This window comes from Cyprinodon variegatus, unplaced genomic scaffold, assembly GCF_000732505.1.
Source record: "Cyprinodon variegatus isolate N-32 unplaced genomic scaffold, C_variegatus-1.0 Scaffold115, whole genome shotgun sequence".
In the NCBI taxonomy this organism is placed as follows: domain Eukaryota; kingdom Metazoa; phylum Chordata; class Actinopteri; order Cyprinodontiformes; family Cyprinodontidae; genus Cyprinodon; species Cyprinodon variegatus.
In genome coordinates, this window is record NW_015150568.1 from 1,146,993 (window position 1) to 1,162,464 (window position 15,472).

At 36.9% G+C, this 15,472-nt stretch overlaps 1 protein-coding gene across 1 annotated transcript in view; it reads left to right on the forward strand.

The window, feature by feature from the left end:
* LOC107085076 (low-density lipoprotein receptor-related protein 2-like) overlaps positions 1-13,616 on the forward strand; it is a 47,541-nt gene extending 33,925 nt beyond the window's left edge. Inside the window, exons 58-80 of the mRNA XM_015375221.1 lie at positions 14-259; positions 403-531; positions 786-905; positions 1,155-1,271; positions 2,420-2,536; positions 3,046-3,183; positions 4,228-4,350; positions 5,042-5,170; positions 6,156-6,287; positions 6,385-6,510; positions 6,845-6,988; positions 7,064-7,229; positions 7,328-7,456; positions 7,563-7,783; positions 8,994-9,176; positions 9,425-9,544; positions 10,526-10,679; positions 10,915-10,978; positions 11,099-11,230; positions 11,521-11,610; positions 11,747-11,806; positions 11,898-11,954; positions 13,368-13,616. Of these exons, the coding sequence (XP_015230707.1) occupies positions 14-259; positions 403-531; positions 786-905; positions 1,155-1,271; positions 2,420-2,536; positions 3,046-3,183; positions 4,228-4,350; positions 5,042-5,170; positions 6,156-6,287; positions 6,385-6,510; positions 6,845-6,988; positions 7,064-7,229; positions 7,328-7,456; positions 7,563-7,783; positions 8,994-9,176; positions 9,425-9,544; positions 10,526-10,679; positions 10,915-10,978; positions 11,099-11,230; positions 11,521-11,610; positions 11,747-11,806; positions 11,898-11,954; positions 13,368-13,406 (2,936 nt within the window). The 3' untranslated portion in view covers positions 13,407-13,616. The remainder of the gene's footprint in view (positions 1-13; positions 260-402; positions 532-785; positions 906-1,154; positions 1,272-2,419; positions 2,537-3,045; positions 3,184-4,227; positions 4,351-5,041; positions 5,171-6,155; positions 6,288-6,384; positions 6,511-6,844; positions 6,989-7,063; positions 7,230-7,327; positions 7,457-7,562; positions 7,784-8,993; positions 9,177-9,424; positions 9,545-10,525; positions 10,680-10,914; positions 10,979-11,098; positions 11,231-11,520; positions 11,611-11,746; positions 11,807-11,897; positions 11,955-13,367) is intronic.
* The last annotated feature ends 1,856 nt before the right edge of the window (positions 13,617-15,472 follow it).

The following is a 15,472-nucleotide window of genomic DNA, read 5'->3' on the forward strand; positions in this document are numbered from 1 at the left end:
ATTATTCCTGTAGGTGATCATCGATGTGCAGTTAACCAATTCCAGTGTAAAAACAAAAACTGCATCCCTGTATCCTGGCATTGTGATGGAGTAAATGACTGCTCAGACGGCAGTGATGAGGACCCAGAGAGCTGCGCTCAAAAGACCTGCCAGCCAGGAGAGTTCAAGTGTACCAATGGCCGCTGTGTGCCTATGAGCTACGTGTGTGACGCCCAGAATGATTGTGGCGACGGGTCCGATGAGCCGTATGACACCTGCAGTAAGTATTGGGTCTGATGCAGGCTTTGTAGTGGCTAGAGTAGGGCTATTTAGTTTTCTTGTCATTGTACATTTTCATCAGAATCCGTCTCACCGGTCTTTTCAGATTCAGAACTAATCCGTGATTTATCTGCCTTTTCTCAGTGGGTCCAGATTACAAGTGCGATGAAGATACAGAGTTCTCCTGCAAGACAAATTACCGCTGTGTTCCTCAGTGGGCTCGCTGTGATGGCACAAACGACTGTCTGGATAACAGTGATGAGGAGGGATGTGGTCAGTTCTTATCTCTTATCAAGTCTTATGTGGAGTTTGAGATCAGGAATAGGGGTTCTTTATCAAATCTAAGCTTTAAAACCTTAAGAAAAAACAAATTCCTTGTTCTTTATTTTTATTTATTCATTATTACCCTGAAGTGTTATGTGGGTTTTACACTTACTGTAATATTTAACCAAAAGTGCTGCACGGTCAATACTGATATCCCACTGTAGTCATTTTACACACTGACCGTGAGTTAAACACCCAAACAGAGGAGGTGACCTGTGACCCTCTGGGAGATTTCCGCTGTGACAACCATCGCTGCGTTCCCATTCGATGGAAGTGTGACGGCAACAACGACTGTGGCGATGGATCAGATGAGAAAGACTGTGGTAAGTCTTGGATTCTTCATCTCTTTACTCATTCCTTGTTTAAACAGCTACAAAACATGTCGCCCTGTTTTTTTTTTTCTTTAAATCTGTTTAAGATTGATGATTTTGGACACAGATAAACCCATGTTTGTCTTTTTTTTTTAATCAGTTTTCTGTCTGTTTTTCTTTCCAGTTTTTCTCAGTATGAATAAGCTGCTCTGTTATATCCACATTTTTTGGCTGCAGATAAATTTGTTATGATTTTTCCAGAGCCAAGACCTTGCACTGAGAGCGAGTTTCGATGCGACAACGCTCAGTGCATCCCTGGAATCTGGCGTTGCGACCATCAGAACGACTGCGGGGACAACTCCGATGAACGAGACTGTGGTGAGTGTACAGTACTCTAAAATTCACTGCTTTTTAGCTTTACATTTAACAGAGCTCCTGTAAAGTCTTTTATTCAGGTGTGGAAAGAGTTGGACTTGAAGAAGGCCTCTATCCAGACTCTACAGCTTATTCTTTTCTTTACTGGTTATAATTGTAAAAAATATGTCTTGGATTTTCCACTAAAATAATTTTTTTCTCATGTTATCAAAATGAGCTGCAGGACCAAACAGAAATCTGATACAAAACATTGATAGTGGAAAAAATAAGAAAACCAATTCTTTCACAAGGATGTAAATAAGGTGGCAGGAGGATAACAAAGAAACAGATAGCATGAAATCAGCAGAAGGGATCAGTAAAGGATACTGACAGCCAGCAGGCTTATTACAGAGGGGAAGTGAGGAGAAGCTATGGAGACCCAGGTGAAGGAGATCAAGTCAATTATCAGGCACAGGTGGGTAGAATGAGCTTAATTACAGAAGAGGCTGTGCAGAGGAAAGGCTTGGCAACTAAAGATGTGTAGAATAAGGACAGACATAAGGAAAATAAACCAAAATATATACAGAGAATAAACTATGAAACAAAGAACAGGGATTATTTAAGAAGAAACTAACTTAGGATCATTACTGATTACAGTATAATAACGAGCACTAAAGTGAAACACATTACAAACCATAACAGTCTGGGATTATGAAAGCATGTTCATTTCTCCAAATCAGAGTTTTTTTATTCACTGATGAAAAACAAAACAATTACACATTATTTCAAAACTGAATAAAATAACAATTTACCGTTTTGGCCTACAGATAAATTTTTGCAGTTTAAACCTAGATTCAGATCCCAATCAAACTGTTAAAATTTATTTTTTTTATTGCAACAAATAGAACTAATAATATGGATAACATCTGGATTAGTTTGGGATAATTCAGTCCTGATTTAACAGTACACAGTGATGTGTGATTTTTATATCCTTCAAAAGAAAACAATGACCCTGTTTGCATTCAAAGCACAATTTCAGCCTCCTTTATGTTTTGTAAAACACACAGATAACAACTTTTTGGGTATTTTCAGGTTGTACTTAGATGTCCTGAAAGTCAATTTGGAAACACTCAATGCGCAGATACCCTGATATGAGCTTCACTTTCTTTCAGAGCTGCTGACATGTAACCCAGGCTTTTTCCAGTGTGACTCTGGTCACTGCATCCCCTCTGCTCTGCAGTGTGATGGCCGGCCTGACTGTCTGGATCTGACTGATGAGACCACCTGTCGTAAGTAAACATCAAAACTATCGACAACCTGCAAGGCTGCCATATTGTTTTAATGTCCTTTATTTTAATCTTAATTTATAAAGATAAAATCATTACTCCTGATCAATAAGTAAAAAAATAAATACATTTTTTTGTCGTTAAATGTAACAGTTTACTTCTCTATGATTAAATAAAAAACACAAACCTGAACACCACTTAAAATGACTGTTAATTAACTATCAACAGTAGTAAATAAGTTCACAGACATCTTGAATAAAATATTTTCATTTCACAATGGAACATAGAATTAAAAATGTGTCCCTAGAGTTCAGGGCTGTCAATTATTTACATTCTACATTTATTTATTTTTCATTATAGCCACATTACGAAAATATATTTAAGTGATTCATTGAAGCTCAATCATCTCAATCATTAATATTTTCATTTTCAACATAATATTGAATAAATGTTTCTGTTTATATGTAAATTATTTGCTTTAAAGTGATTCTTTGATTCCCCGACCCTACCAGCTACTCGTTTCCCAGACGGCCGTTGGTGTCCTCCGCTGCAGTTCCAGTGCGCCAACACACTGTGTGTGAGCCAGAGCTGGGTGTGCGATGGAGTCGATGACTGTGGAGATCGCTCTGATGAAGTTCTCAGTCTTTGCTGTGAGAAAAATCACCTTTTTATGATCTCTGATATTTTTTTTATTAAGTTTTATTTCATTCATTTTGATTTTTAAGGTTACCTGTCTTATATTGGAAAGGTCAAATGATTTGAAATTGTAGAGCTAGAAAACAAAAAACTCCCCAAACTATCAAAGCTAAATAAATCTTTGCAAATGTTTATTTTCTTCTTTAAAGCAGAAATATATCATTCTATATCCCACTTCTCTCTCAAACTAATCTGAATCGTTAAAGTCATCAATAATTTATTTTTTTTGTTTATACAAAAATGTCTCTTAAATAGAATAGGGATACGTCAAATAGATCTTTGGCTGATTAATGTAAACATAAAAAACAAATGTTTGTTAGTGGTAACAACAACTTGTGCCAAGCTAAATTAACAAAAAAAAAAATCTTAGATCAGTAGTTTGACTTAGGTGACATGTTGAGGAAAGAAGACTTACTGTTGACTAATAGTCTTATCGCTTCATTGGTGTCACAGTGGGTGGATTAAAGCAACTTTTGAAAGGGACTATTCTGGGTAACCATGGTAACGTCTTGAAACTGAGTTAATGTAAAAAAAAAAATAATAGAAAAAAAAGTGAAACCCACTGCTGCCTCCATTGGGGTCTATTTAATGTATAAAGGCACATTATGGCATGCCGATAAAAGTATTTTAACACAGTAAGTGAGAGACAGGGATTTTGTTCATTAGAAAAACTAAACTCCCCTGAATGGTACCGGAATTAATAGTTTTTTAGATTGGATTTTGTCACAAGTGCTTCTAAATTTATAGGTAGGTTTGCTTGTTTGTTAGGTTGCCTGACCTGCTAGTCATTGAACCAATTATCATAGTAATCTTGACCCTAATAAACACTCTTTCGAGCTGGACACCCAAACAGTTAACGCTTTTTTTCCACAAGATGTTTTTTAAAGTTGAGACATGGTAATGATGATCCATTTGTATTTTTTAGCTTCAAACTTGTACACACATTTTCTTTAGATAAAACTGGTAAAACTTTGGATTTAAACTGTTTTTCATTTCAGTGAACGTCACCTGTGAGATGCCCACAAAGTTCCGCTGTGAAAACGGCTACTGCATCTACGCGGGCCTGATGTGCAACATGAAGGATGACTGTGGAGACGGCAGCGATGAAAAGGAAGACCTCTGTATGACTCCCAAATACACAGGACACAAAATGCATACTTTAAAACCTTAGCTCCCCATGCACATCAATATAAAATCTAAGAGAAAACATAGAATGACACATCTGGAAACTATAAAATCAGGTTAAGTGCACCATGCAGGACTATTGTTGCCCTTTGTTTTCTCTTTTAAATGTGGCCATAATCAGATTTGTGATAAGTTTCTGAGATTGCCAAGCATTAGTCTAAACCCCACTAATGCTCTGACCTCTTCTGAACTGAGGTCAGTGAAACAGTAAATCCCAATGTTAAAATCAGTGACCACACAGGTCACACAGCTTCAAACATCCAGATGATAAGGAAGTAGTTCACTTCATGAAAACGTTTCAGAATCGGCTTAAACGTCTATCAAATTATTCTTAGAGAAGATTATATCATTAGGGGCAGAATGGACACTGGCACTGTTTATATCATGGAAGATATACATATGTGTGTTCATCATGTAATATTATAGTACGGAACCACACTTTTGCCTGAGTGGCTCTTGATATATGTTGAAGCATTGTTTCTACAGCCTCTTACTCTTTGGCACCGTGTTTTAGCTGCAGAGTGACGGAGCAGAGCAGAAATGTCATCTTAGCTGTGATGTGTGATGTTTTCTCAAACTGGTTTATTAGAACCCCTCAGTTAATGAATCATTGTGTTTCCTTTACAGGCCGGGAGCCCACCCTGCCTCCTTGTACACTGGAAGAATTCAAATGTACCAATGGACACTGTGTGGCCCTGCCCTACGTCTGTGACCACAATGACAACTGTGGCGACCGGACAGATGAAATGGGCTGCAGTGAGTAACACAAGCGTTTATGAAACCAATGGAGTCATTCTATCTTCTGTTTTTGGGGAAAACAAAAGAAAAGTGGGAGTTTTTAGGCCCTAAATAATAAAAATTGAGCATATATGAGATACTTGATGACTAGCCTATATTAGTAATTGGACTGTACTTTTACAAATAGCTTTGTATTTGTTATTTGGTGTTGCAATTCTAGCACAGGCCAAACTTACTCAGAATTTGTTATTATTGGGTAAGCTTTCAAAACCATGTTTGATTTATTTGGAAACAATATGTCTTTTAAAATCAAATTAATAATTTCTAATAAGTGTTTCAGGTAACTATGGTGCATACTAGAGATCAGCTGATTTGATAGTTGAGAATAACTTTATAATACTCCAGCGAGATCTAGAGTTCGTTTATGCTTGATTTCTAGACTGAAGGACAGTATAATGTGTCATTTGAGATGGAATCTGAGATGAAAGTAGAAAATTACCTTTTGACGCTTTTTAAGGTAAAATTATATTAAATGACAATGAATGACAACTTTAGAAGTTTGAACTTTACCTTCACACATGAAATTGGTGTTTTTTAAATACTCTTTCAAATAGATTTTTTTTTTCATGAAATTACCCAGTTGACAGTAGGTGTACAGATGTTACTAGAGTTTGTAGATATTTACACTTTGAAATTTACACTTTAGATATAAGTAAACAACCTAATCCCACCTTACTTACAAAATACAGAATATATTTTAAAAAGAATTATCATAATATCTAATGTTCTGTACTGAGTTTATTTAAACAATATTTTCCTGTTTTTTGTTTTATATATATATTTACAAAGATGTTTTGATAAATTGATGAATTTATAGAATTCCTGTCCTTTAGATGATCCAAAGTTATGTTTTTTCTTTACATGTATTTTGTCTCTTTGTGTTCTCTAATATTTTTCTGCTTTGTTGTTTTATTTTTTTTTTCTTCAAAAACTTTTAATTTAGATTTTGGCCAAGACCGAAACTGTGATGAGAAGCTGTGTCAACATGAGTGTACCAACCTGAACGGCACTGGCTTCATCTGCACCTGCAGGCCGGGATATGAAGTGGACCCAGACAGCACCTACAACTGCCTCGGTACACACAGGCCACCCATAAGCTCCCAATGAAATATCCAGTGGAGTAAAACTGCCCAGTTGTTCTTAGAACTGGTATCTTCTTCCATCTCTTGCAGACATTGATGAGTGTAAGGAGTATGGCACCTGTCCTCAGATCTGTAAGAACACTAAAGGTGGCTACGACTGCGAGTGTGCATCTGGCTACAGGAAAGTAGGGGACGGCAACATGTGTGAAGCTGATGGTGAGAACAATGTTTTTCTTGCCTAAAGCATCCTTAATTCATTATATAATTTGATAAAGAAACAGCTCGAGAAGGATTTAAAGTGACAGTCCTCACTGCTAGATGCATCTTTTCCTCAGGAACTGGTGTTGTGCATTTTCTCTATTGATCCATTTGATTTGATTTTGTTGAGCTGGGAAAACATTTAAGACTTGCTCTTGCCGTTGTTGATTCTCTAAGGACATCACTCCTCTAAAGCTATATTATTCCTAAAAGCATATTATCCATCAAACAGAAATGAAGCTATGGCTTTATTTTCATGTCGTTGAGGTAAATCTATTTGTTCCGTCCTTAGGAGCCGCTCCTCTGCTGCTGCTTCCTGAGACAATTCGGATCAGGAGATTCAACCTGCAGTTGGAAACCTACCACGACTTCCTGGAAGAGGAGGATCGCATCATGGCGCTGGACTATGACTGGGACCACAACAACACTGGATTCAGTAAGATGCTGGGATCATTTATATTGTATAAAGTGATACAGTAAGTTTTACATCCATTTATTTGGTCCTTTTCAGGCATGGTGTACTTTACTGTTGCTGGTAAGGACGCCGAAGCAGGTGCCATTAAGAGAGCGTACATTCCCTCAGTGGATGATGGCAGTAATAATATCGCTACTGCTGTGGACCTTGGTATCAAATACATCACATCACCAGATGGCATCGCTGTGGACTGGGTGGGCAGGTGAGTGGGGCCGTATTAGTAGAGAAGTTTGTTCTTAAACAAGCAGAATCACCAAACTGGAATGTCCACTAATATGAAGTTTTTTTTTAACCTCCTAGAAACCTTTATTGGGCAGATTCTAGACTGAAAAGGTTAGAAGTGGCCATGTTGGATGGACGCTACAGGAAGCATCTTGTTAAGACGGATCTAGGGTACCCATCAGCTGTGGCAGTCAACCCTAGACTTGGGTAAGGCGAAAAGGGGCTTTTCTCTAGTTTATTTCTATTTTAGAAGAGAAATCCCCCCAAAAAACATGTAAGAGTTATATTTCTAATTACTTCTGTTAATTTGCAGAATGCTGTACTGGGCAGACAGAGGGGATGCAGCAAAGATTGAGTGTTCATGGTTGGATGGACAGGAGAGAAAAGTTCTAGTGGGCGATGGGCTGGGCTGGCCGACTGGCCTGGCCATCGACTTCACCAACGGAGACAGAATTTACTGGTCGGACTCCAAGGAAAGCCACATCGAATCTATTCTGCCTTCAGGGGAGCAACGGAGAACAGTGGTGTTTATAGGTGAGGAACAGGAAGGGGATCATTAAAGAGGGAACACATTGTATTAAAGTATTACTCAGTTAAAAAGGTGTTGCATTCATGTCAAGCCCAGAGAAAAGAGAGGTATCTAGAAAAGCACTTGGGGAGCGCAGACCTCTGCTAAGCAACAAATTCTGCACCAAATTTTTACTTTTACACCTATAGCTAAATCTCCAGCATAATCTGGATCATTACCATATTTTAACGAATTGTTCCTTTGTATGAGGAACAGCTCTGGTAAATAATTTTCATAAAATCCATTCATAGGTTTTCAATCAATCCTGCTAACAAACCACCAGCGTTCCATTTTCTCGTGTTTTTGTCTTCAATAAAAAAAACCTCCAGAATTTTTCAGTCGGATGCTGAGGCTGTCAATACTCACTGCTGCCACCCTTTGGTTTAGTGGGGAACTCCATGATCTGCCAAATATCTCACAATGTTAGAGAATCTTTTAAAAATATATGTATCAGAGTAAGAACTGGATCATCAGCAAAAATTAATGGATTGTTTCATTTCGTTACAATCCTGCACATAGACAGACAGACACACAAACAAACTCTCCTAAAAACATAACCTCCTTGGTGGAGGTAATGAAACCCTGTAAATATTTGAACTCTTTAATAATTAAACATCTGAAAAGTGCATTGTTCATATACAGTCAGTGCTTGTATTCAATTTTATAAAAATCATTTGATGCAATTAATGCTGCAATATTTTCAGGGGTATATTTATCAACGCTATTTTCCAAGTATGACTACAAACTTTTCATTGGGGTTTTGCCTGGATTTTGACAGAGTTAATTGACATAACAAATTATTATGTTTGATCTAAACTATGCACTGATAGTTCTGGACATATTTACCTTACCCAGGTCTCAAGAGCTTTGTAGCTTCTAACATATTACCTCAAGCTTTGTTTTTAACTCCGTCTAAGAAAAGCATAATGCTGCAAACAATAGATTTTACTGTAACGTTTGTTTCTTATTAAAAAGATTAACAACCATGTTTTTTTCCCTTTCCCAATGTTATTACTCACTATATCCTGCTGTAGGTTTATTGTATAAATTCCCAAAAAAGAAAACAGGGAAGTTTTTGATTGCCCAGTGTAAAAAGGTGGAAAGTTTCAGAGTTTACTATACATCTGTGGCTTAATCTCCTATTAAATCAAATACCTGTTTTTGTGTGTTGTGTAGATGTGAGAAACCCGTTTAGCGTGTGCGTATTTGAGGACCACTTGTATTGGAGCACTGAGGAGAAAGGTGAGGTATTTCGACAGGACAAGTTCGGCCGTGGAGACAAAGTGAAGCTGTTCACTGCTGGACCCTGGCTGACGCAGATCTCTGTGTACCAGCAGCAGAGATACAACTCCATGGCCAGTAAGCCCGACATTTACACGTCACTTCTTCAAGAACACATTATTAGGTGTTATTGAGAAAATAAGAATATGATATGCTTCATTTTATAAAGATTTACACTCTGTATATAGACCGCTGGGACATTTTTTTGTGAATTAATGTTGTGTGTGTGCATTTGTTGCATGCATATATATCTATATATATCTATATATCTATAGATATATATATAATTATTTTACAGTTATAAACACTCTTCTTTGCTCATGCAGTAAAGAATCCATGCAAAGGAACCTGCAGTCACCTGTGCCTGCTCCGGCCGGGAGGATACACCTGCGCCTGTCCTGAAGGCACCAGCTTTATCAGTGGCAGCAACACAGAATGCGACGCTGGTAAGAAACCAACCTTTTAAGCTTTGTTTATCTGATAACACAAAGGAACGGAATAAATGGACTTTCTGGCAGCAATGCACATACAACATTGAGGATGACCATCAAATTAGATTCAATGGGAATTTTGAAAAACTATTTTACGCTGTATTTTTAGTATCCCATTCAGGGCTTTTAATAATTATTCCGTATTTCCATGATTTTTTTTAGGGTTTGAACCACCCCCCACCATGCCACCACCATGCCAGTGTCAAAATGGAGGAACATGCTACTTTGATGACAACATGGCTCTGTGCAAGTAAGAAACTGGATTCAGTTTTACAGCCCTTTCCTCCAAGTCAAATGATCACACCAGCAAAAAAATTTGAAGAGAAATCATTTATTTACACTTTTGCATCAGATCGAGTAATCTATTAATTTCTTCTTCCTATTTTATAATGTCTAGGTATTATGCGGCACAAATCTCCATTTTTCTTAAGCTCTACTAATTATAAAAAAGAAAAGAGAATATAATACACATGATGGATTGATTTTTAAAAGCAAAGAAGGCTTTTAAAGAAACAGCAACTTTCCCAAATGAACTTATATCAGTAGCCAGATTGATGACTGAAAAGTTAAAAATAACTGTTTGTCTCTCTTACTGAGGAGAATATTCATTCATTTAAGAGATTTTTACCTTTTTTCCCATGAAAATGCCAGTTATAGGGGACTGCTGTAACATATGTGAACATGTAAATGTATATTTTAACAGATACGTCTTTTTTTTTTAATGGAGGTATTTTCCTACTTGTTTTTTTTTTTCCTTCCACAGATGTCCTCCAGCATGGAAGGGAGATTACTGCCAGACCAGCATACACCACCTGGTTGCATCCTCAGGTTGGTTTACTTTTCCATATAAAAAGGAAAATAAAAATACTTCAGTTTTCTATTAACATGCATCATTCTGTGTGTCTACTCATTTTATCTTCTGTTCCTTCCTGGCAGTTGGAATAGCCGTTGGAGTGACGGTGCTGATTGTGGCCCTGCTGGTTGGTCTGGTCTACGCCTCCAGGAAGAAGTCCGTCCTTATGGAGAGGCTGCAGAGCAGCTTACCCAGCATGCCCAGTATGCCATCCATGCCCAAGTTTTCAGGCTTTAGGTATGGAAATAAATGAAATCCTGCAAAAATGTTGATGCTGTGAAATGTTTTATCCTTTAGGATAGATGCATAATGAACAAATATTACTGCTAAATAAGACCACAGCCAGAGGCACTGTTAACTCTGGATTTAGCTCTGCTTTTTGAGGATTTGGGGAAGGGATTAAAAGGCTTTTTAGGTATGCATTGACTGTATCAGAGCTTTGAGACATTTTGTTTTTCTTGATGATTTCCAGGACGGGATCCTCCCAAAATGGACAGACTACAGAGGGCAATGAATCGAGGCAGGATTTAGATACAGTAAGTTCCCATTTTTACTAGGTGTTAATTTAAAAAGAGCATGTACCAATCTGTTATTGCAGTCTCTAAATTAGGTTGATAAACAGTGTTAATACGTGGGTGTATTTTCTGCCTTGGCAGGTTTCCTCCATCTCTGTGTCCATGGTTGACACTGAGGTGAAGAACTTCGAGAACCCCGGGTACGAAGCTGAAGGACAGCTTGACTCTAACAGCAAGGCGACGCCCACCTCTCACCCCTTCAGTATAAAGAAGGTCAATAAACAAAGATCTGTTTTCTATATTTATTCCACTCACACCTCATCTTGTTCAGGTGGAAAAAATAACCAGATATTTCTCCTTGCAACCTCCTACAAAGGAGATTTGTAAAGATACATTATTAAAAATGTTTTTTCTGGTGTTTTTAATTAGTTTTTTTTTTGTTGAAAATAATTTCATGTGGAGAGTTTAAAATAAATTCATGTTCCTGACTGTAAAAAAACATGTGCATATAAAAGAAAAGGTTTAAATGTTATGGTAAATGTTTAATGTTTATCCCTTCTCAGCCGAACATTGTAAACCCGCTGTATGGGGAGGGCGATCAAGCTGCAGACGACACTGCAAAAAGTTCATCTTGGTCCAGCAGTTCTCCTAAGGTTGGTTTGTTGAGCAATTGAAACAAAAAATAATGCAGATTTCTGAAGTTGGTGTTACTGGATTTGAAACTCAGAACATCATATTGTTTGCTCAGATTCAGGCACTTACATGTACCTGTGTGTTTTTTTTTGACAGGGGGTCGTTATCCATTCCCCAGAGGATATTGTTCCATCAAGCTCACAGGTAGCCATGGAGGTAGTTGTCAAAGTTTTGTCATTTCATAAGATCATAACAGTCATTGTAAATTCTTTGTGCATAAAAGACTTGATTTTTTTCTTTTCATCAGCAAATCAAACCTACGGTGGATGAGAGTTCCAAGTCTTTCCAGAATCCTATCTACACGGTGAGCCAAATCACACAAGTCTCTGCTGTGCATGTTGTAACTGCAATATCCACATTTTTAGTCTTTTAAATACATTTTTATCTAATGTTAAGCTGAAATCTGGTCTACACTACATGTATTGAAACCAAATCTTTCTTCTAATGTCCTAAAATATATGTTTATTTACGTATAACACAAGTAAAAACAGATTAGAACACAAGGAGAAAGTGCTTTTTCTCCTACCATCACGAAGCTAAAAGCGCAGAGATGATTTAACATGCAAATAACTAAAGTGCAAGTTAGTGATTTGGTCAGTCAAGAGTGAGAGGGAACTTTTTTACAGTAAACACTCCAGGTGAGTCTCACATTTAAGATGTCAGTTATTAAGTGGTTCTATGATGCTGTTGACATGTTTTACCTACAAATAGCTAAATATGTTTGATTATGAATTCTTTAAAATACCTAGAACAGGGGTCTGCGACCGTTCAAAACAAAAGAGCCATTTTACCCTAAACCCAGCTAAATAAAAATGGTTTAAAGCCACAAATACCCCATGACCTTAAATAAAACACTTTTTTTTTTTTAAGTATCTACAGTAGAGAATCTGTTGCCGTTTGATACAGTAAAAAGTTTATTTTATTACTAAATAAGTACAAAACATAGCAGTTTCCTAAAGAGGAACCTTTTGGATTTTATTTTATGGGATATAGGTAAAAAAAAAACAGATTATTTACATTATAAGCGAATGACAAGAAATATAGATCTGGAAACATATTCTTTAATGTCATTCTGTTAACTTAAATTCTTTTTATGTCTTTAAAAACTGTTAAAACTTGTAGGAATTGTATTACCGGTAGTCAATTTACTATAGTCAAAACCTTTGGTTGGCTCCTTATCATTTTTAGTCACTATTAAGAGCCATTGTGGAGGGTCCTATGAAACATTTGCAGCTCCAGAGCAACAGGCTGCAGACCATTGACTTAGAAATTACAACAACTCTTTATTAATTTCTACCTACAAAAGTTTTTAATATATAAAAAGCAAAAGCAAATAAAAAGAAAAAGCATTATAATTTTTCTTAAAAGCAAGAAGGCCTTTTAATTGAATACCAAATGGACTGGAAGAGAAAATGGAAATAGATTATCACTAAGCCTTTGAGAAAGATAAGTATCCAAAACACAAGGTCAAGGTTATGCAGAAATGCCACACTAGGCACAAAATCAACCAACCATGATACAATCCTACAGGCACAATGGGTGGTAAGCTGAAGACAAAGACCTAGGATCTAAAGGGAAATGGAGAAATTCAGAGTAGAAGATAATCTTGGAAGAAAACAAATTGATGCACTAAAATTAAAACTGTTTGTGGCAGGAACATGAATGGAATCAACTCCTTTTGACAAATTTTTTGCACAATATTCTCATTTCTCTGCAGGATGACGAAAAGGATTCTCCTTCTGATTCTGATGTCTGAGACTAATTGTGCCCTTCAGTCGATGGGAGAACCCCAAGGGTCATAAATCAATCTGGAAAAATAAATACAAAGGCTCAATGTGAACAAATTTTCCCATCAACTTTGTAAAAGCAAAACACAGTATTTTGTAGTACCTTTAGATGTAACTTAACTTCAGTAAAAATATTTGTTTGAAAATAATCTGAAAAATGTAATTTGCTATTACTAAGATAAGACTTGTTCATTAGATTTTGTAAATCAAAGCTTTTAAACTTTTATGATTGAGAGTTTATATCTTTTTGTAAATTTTGATTTCATGAAACTTCTTTTATTAAACTGCTTTTATCACTACATTGTGTCTGCTGCTGGTATTTTCCTCTGCACACACGGATATAGTTCTTTTATCCTTGCTGTCTACACTCCTGCAGTTTATCCCCTTTGATCATATTTAAAACTCATATCTCCATCTTCTGTATCTGACCCACTGAGCTAGAATGAAACGCTCTTTTTATCCTCTGTTAATCCAGTGATTCCAGAGCAGCAGCAACAGTTCTGTGCGCTTTTTCTAACACAGTCAAATGTGTCTGAACACATTAAGGCCATGCCAGCCAAATGAGGCAGAGGCACCAGAAACAAGTGAGAAAGGCAGATAAGAGAAAGGGAGAGAGTGGATGGAGAGATGGAGAAGGGCATTGAGAGCCATTACTGGGGCGTTTCTGTTTTTATGGCTCTTGATGATTCATGGCGTGTTTTCAACCTGCCGGTTCCCCATGAGGCGTCACCCTGAGTGTGTGCTGCTCAGACAAACAGAGGGGGTGGGAGGGAGGGATGCTTTGAGGGGAGCAGACCAAAGAGGCAAGCAGCTCACAGCATGTGTGCACACAGTGCTACCTTCAGGGACTGTTGGAATACTACCTCATGCATGGATTTTCACCTATTTTACCAAAAAACTCTGTTGTGTTGTTAGGATTATTATTATTAATGATGCGTGAGTCTGTTATACCCTCTTAATACCTGTATGTTGCGTGTCAGAACAAGTAGTTTATCTAACTGGGACGGTTTCACTGTCAGGATATACGGTTATCATCTTCATTCTGCAGATTAAGGCAGATTTAAGAATGAGAGCTGTGTCCTTTATTTAAGAACAAACTGGAATATTTTGATAAGGCTGGAGCCGTGGATGTCTCCTCATCTACAAAAGTGTATGATGTAATGCTGTGATGATGTGGCAGACTGGAGCTGTGTAAAATAATTATTTAACTGTGATTCGAGGCCACTCCAACGAAATGTGAGCCCTTCTGTAACCCTAAGCAAATTCTCTGGTCTGCACAAGATTATGATTTCTGTCAAAATCTGTTGTCATGTCTGATGGTTATATAATACATATACATTATGAAGTGTTAATTAAAGAGTTTGTTCCGAGTGGTCTCTTCTTAGGAAAAGAACCGAAGAGAGAAACCTTCAAGTGTAAACACAGAGCTTTCCTTTAACTATGTAAAAACTATTGATCCGAATATGTCAACTTTCCCTTGATTTGTTATGGTCAATAAGCTTTTGATGAAACATAAATGGATATTTTTTTCAAGCATTTATTAAGTGTATCAAAACTAAGAACTTATTGCCAAGCAGGTTTGTCAACAAGCATTTACTTTAATGCACGTTTTTAAAATAAAAGTACTTATGGTTGGATGAATAGATGCGAGTAATTTTGTTTCCTTTCGTTTTTGTGCCAGAGGTCTAGAAAAAAAAAAGAAAAAGGTGAAATGGTTGCTCAGACCTCATAAAAATAATTTAGTTAATATTAAAACAGTACTTTTTTGTTTTTTTTTTAGAGAAGTTAAGCTTTAATAGATTTTAAGCAAAGCACAGCCTGCTGAGTTTTACCAGCTGGAAACATCTCTATATGTCAGGGTTGCAGATAAACATGACCATCAAGAAGGAATCACATCACAATGCAGAAGGTATATCAAGGAGGTTAAGAGTTTTAACACTCAGTTACACGTTTATGTCCCTTAGGTCGTTAAGATTAGACATACTTTACCCATTGCTGCAAACTAGACACTGTTCAAATTCTTGACAAACTATTT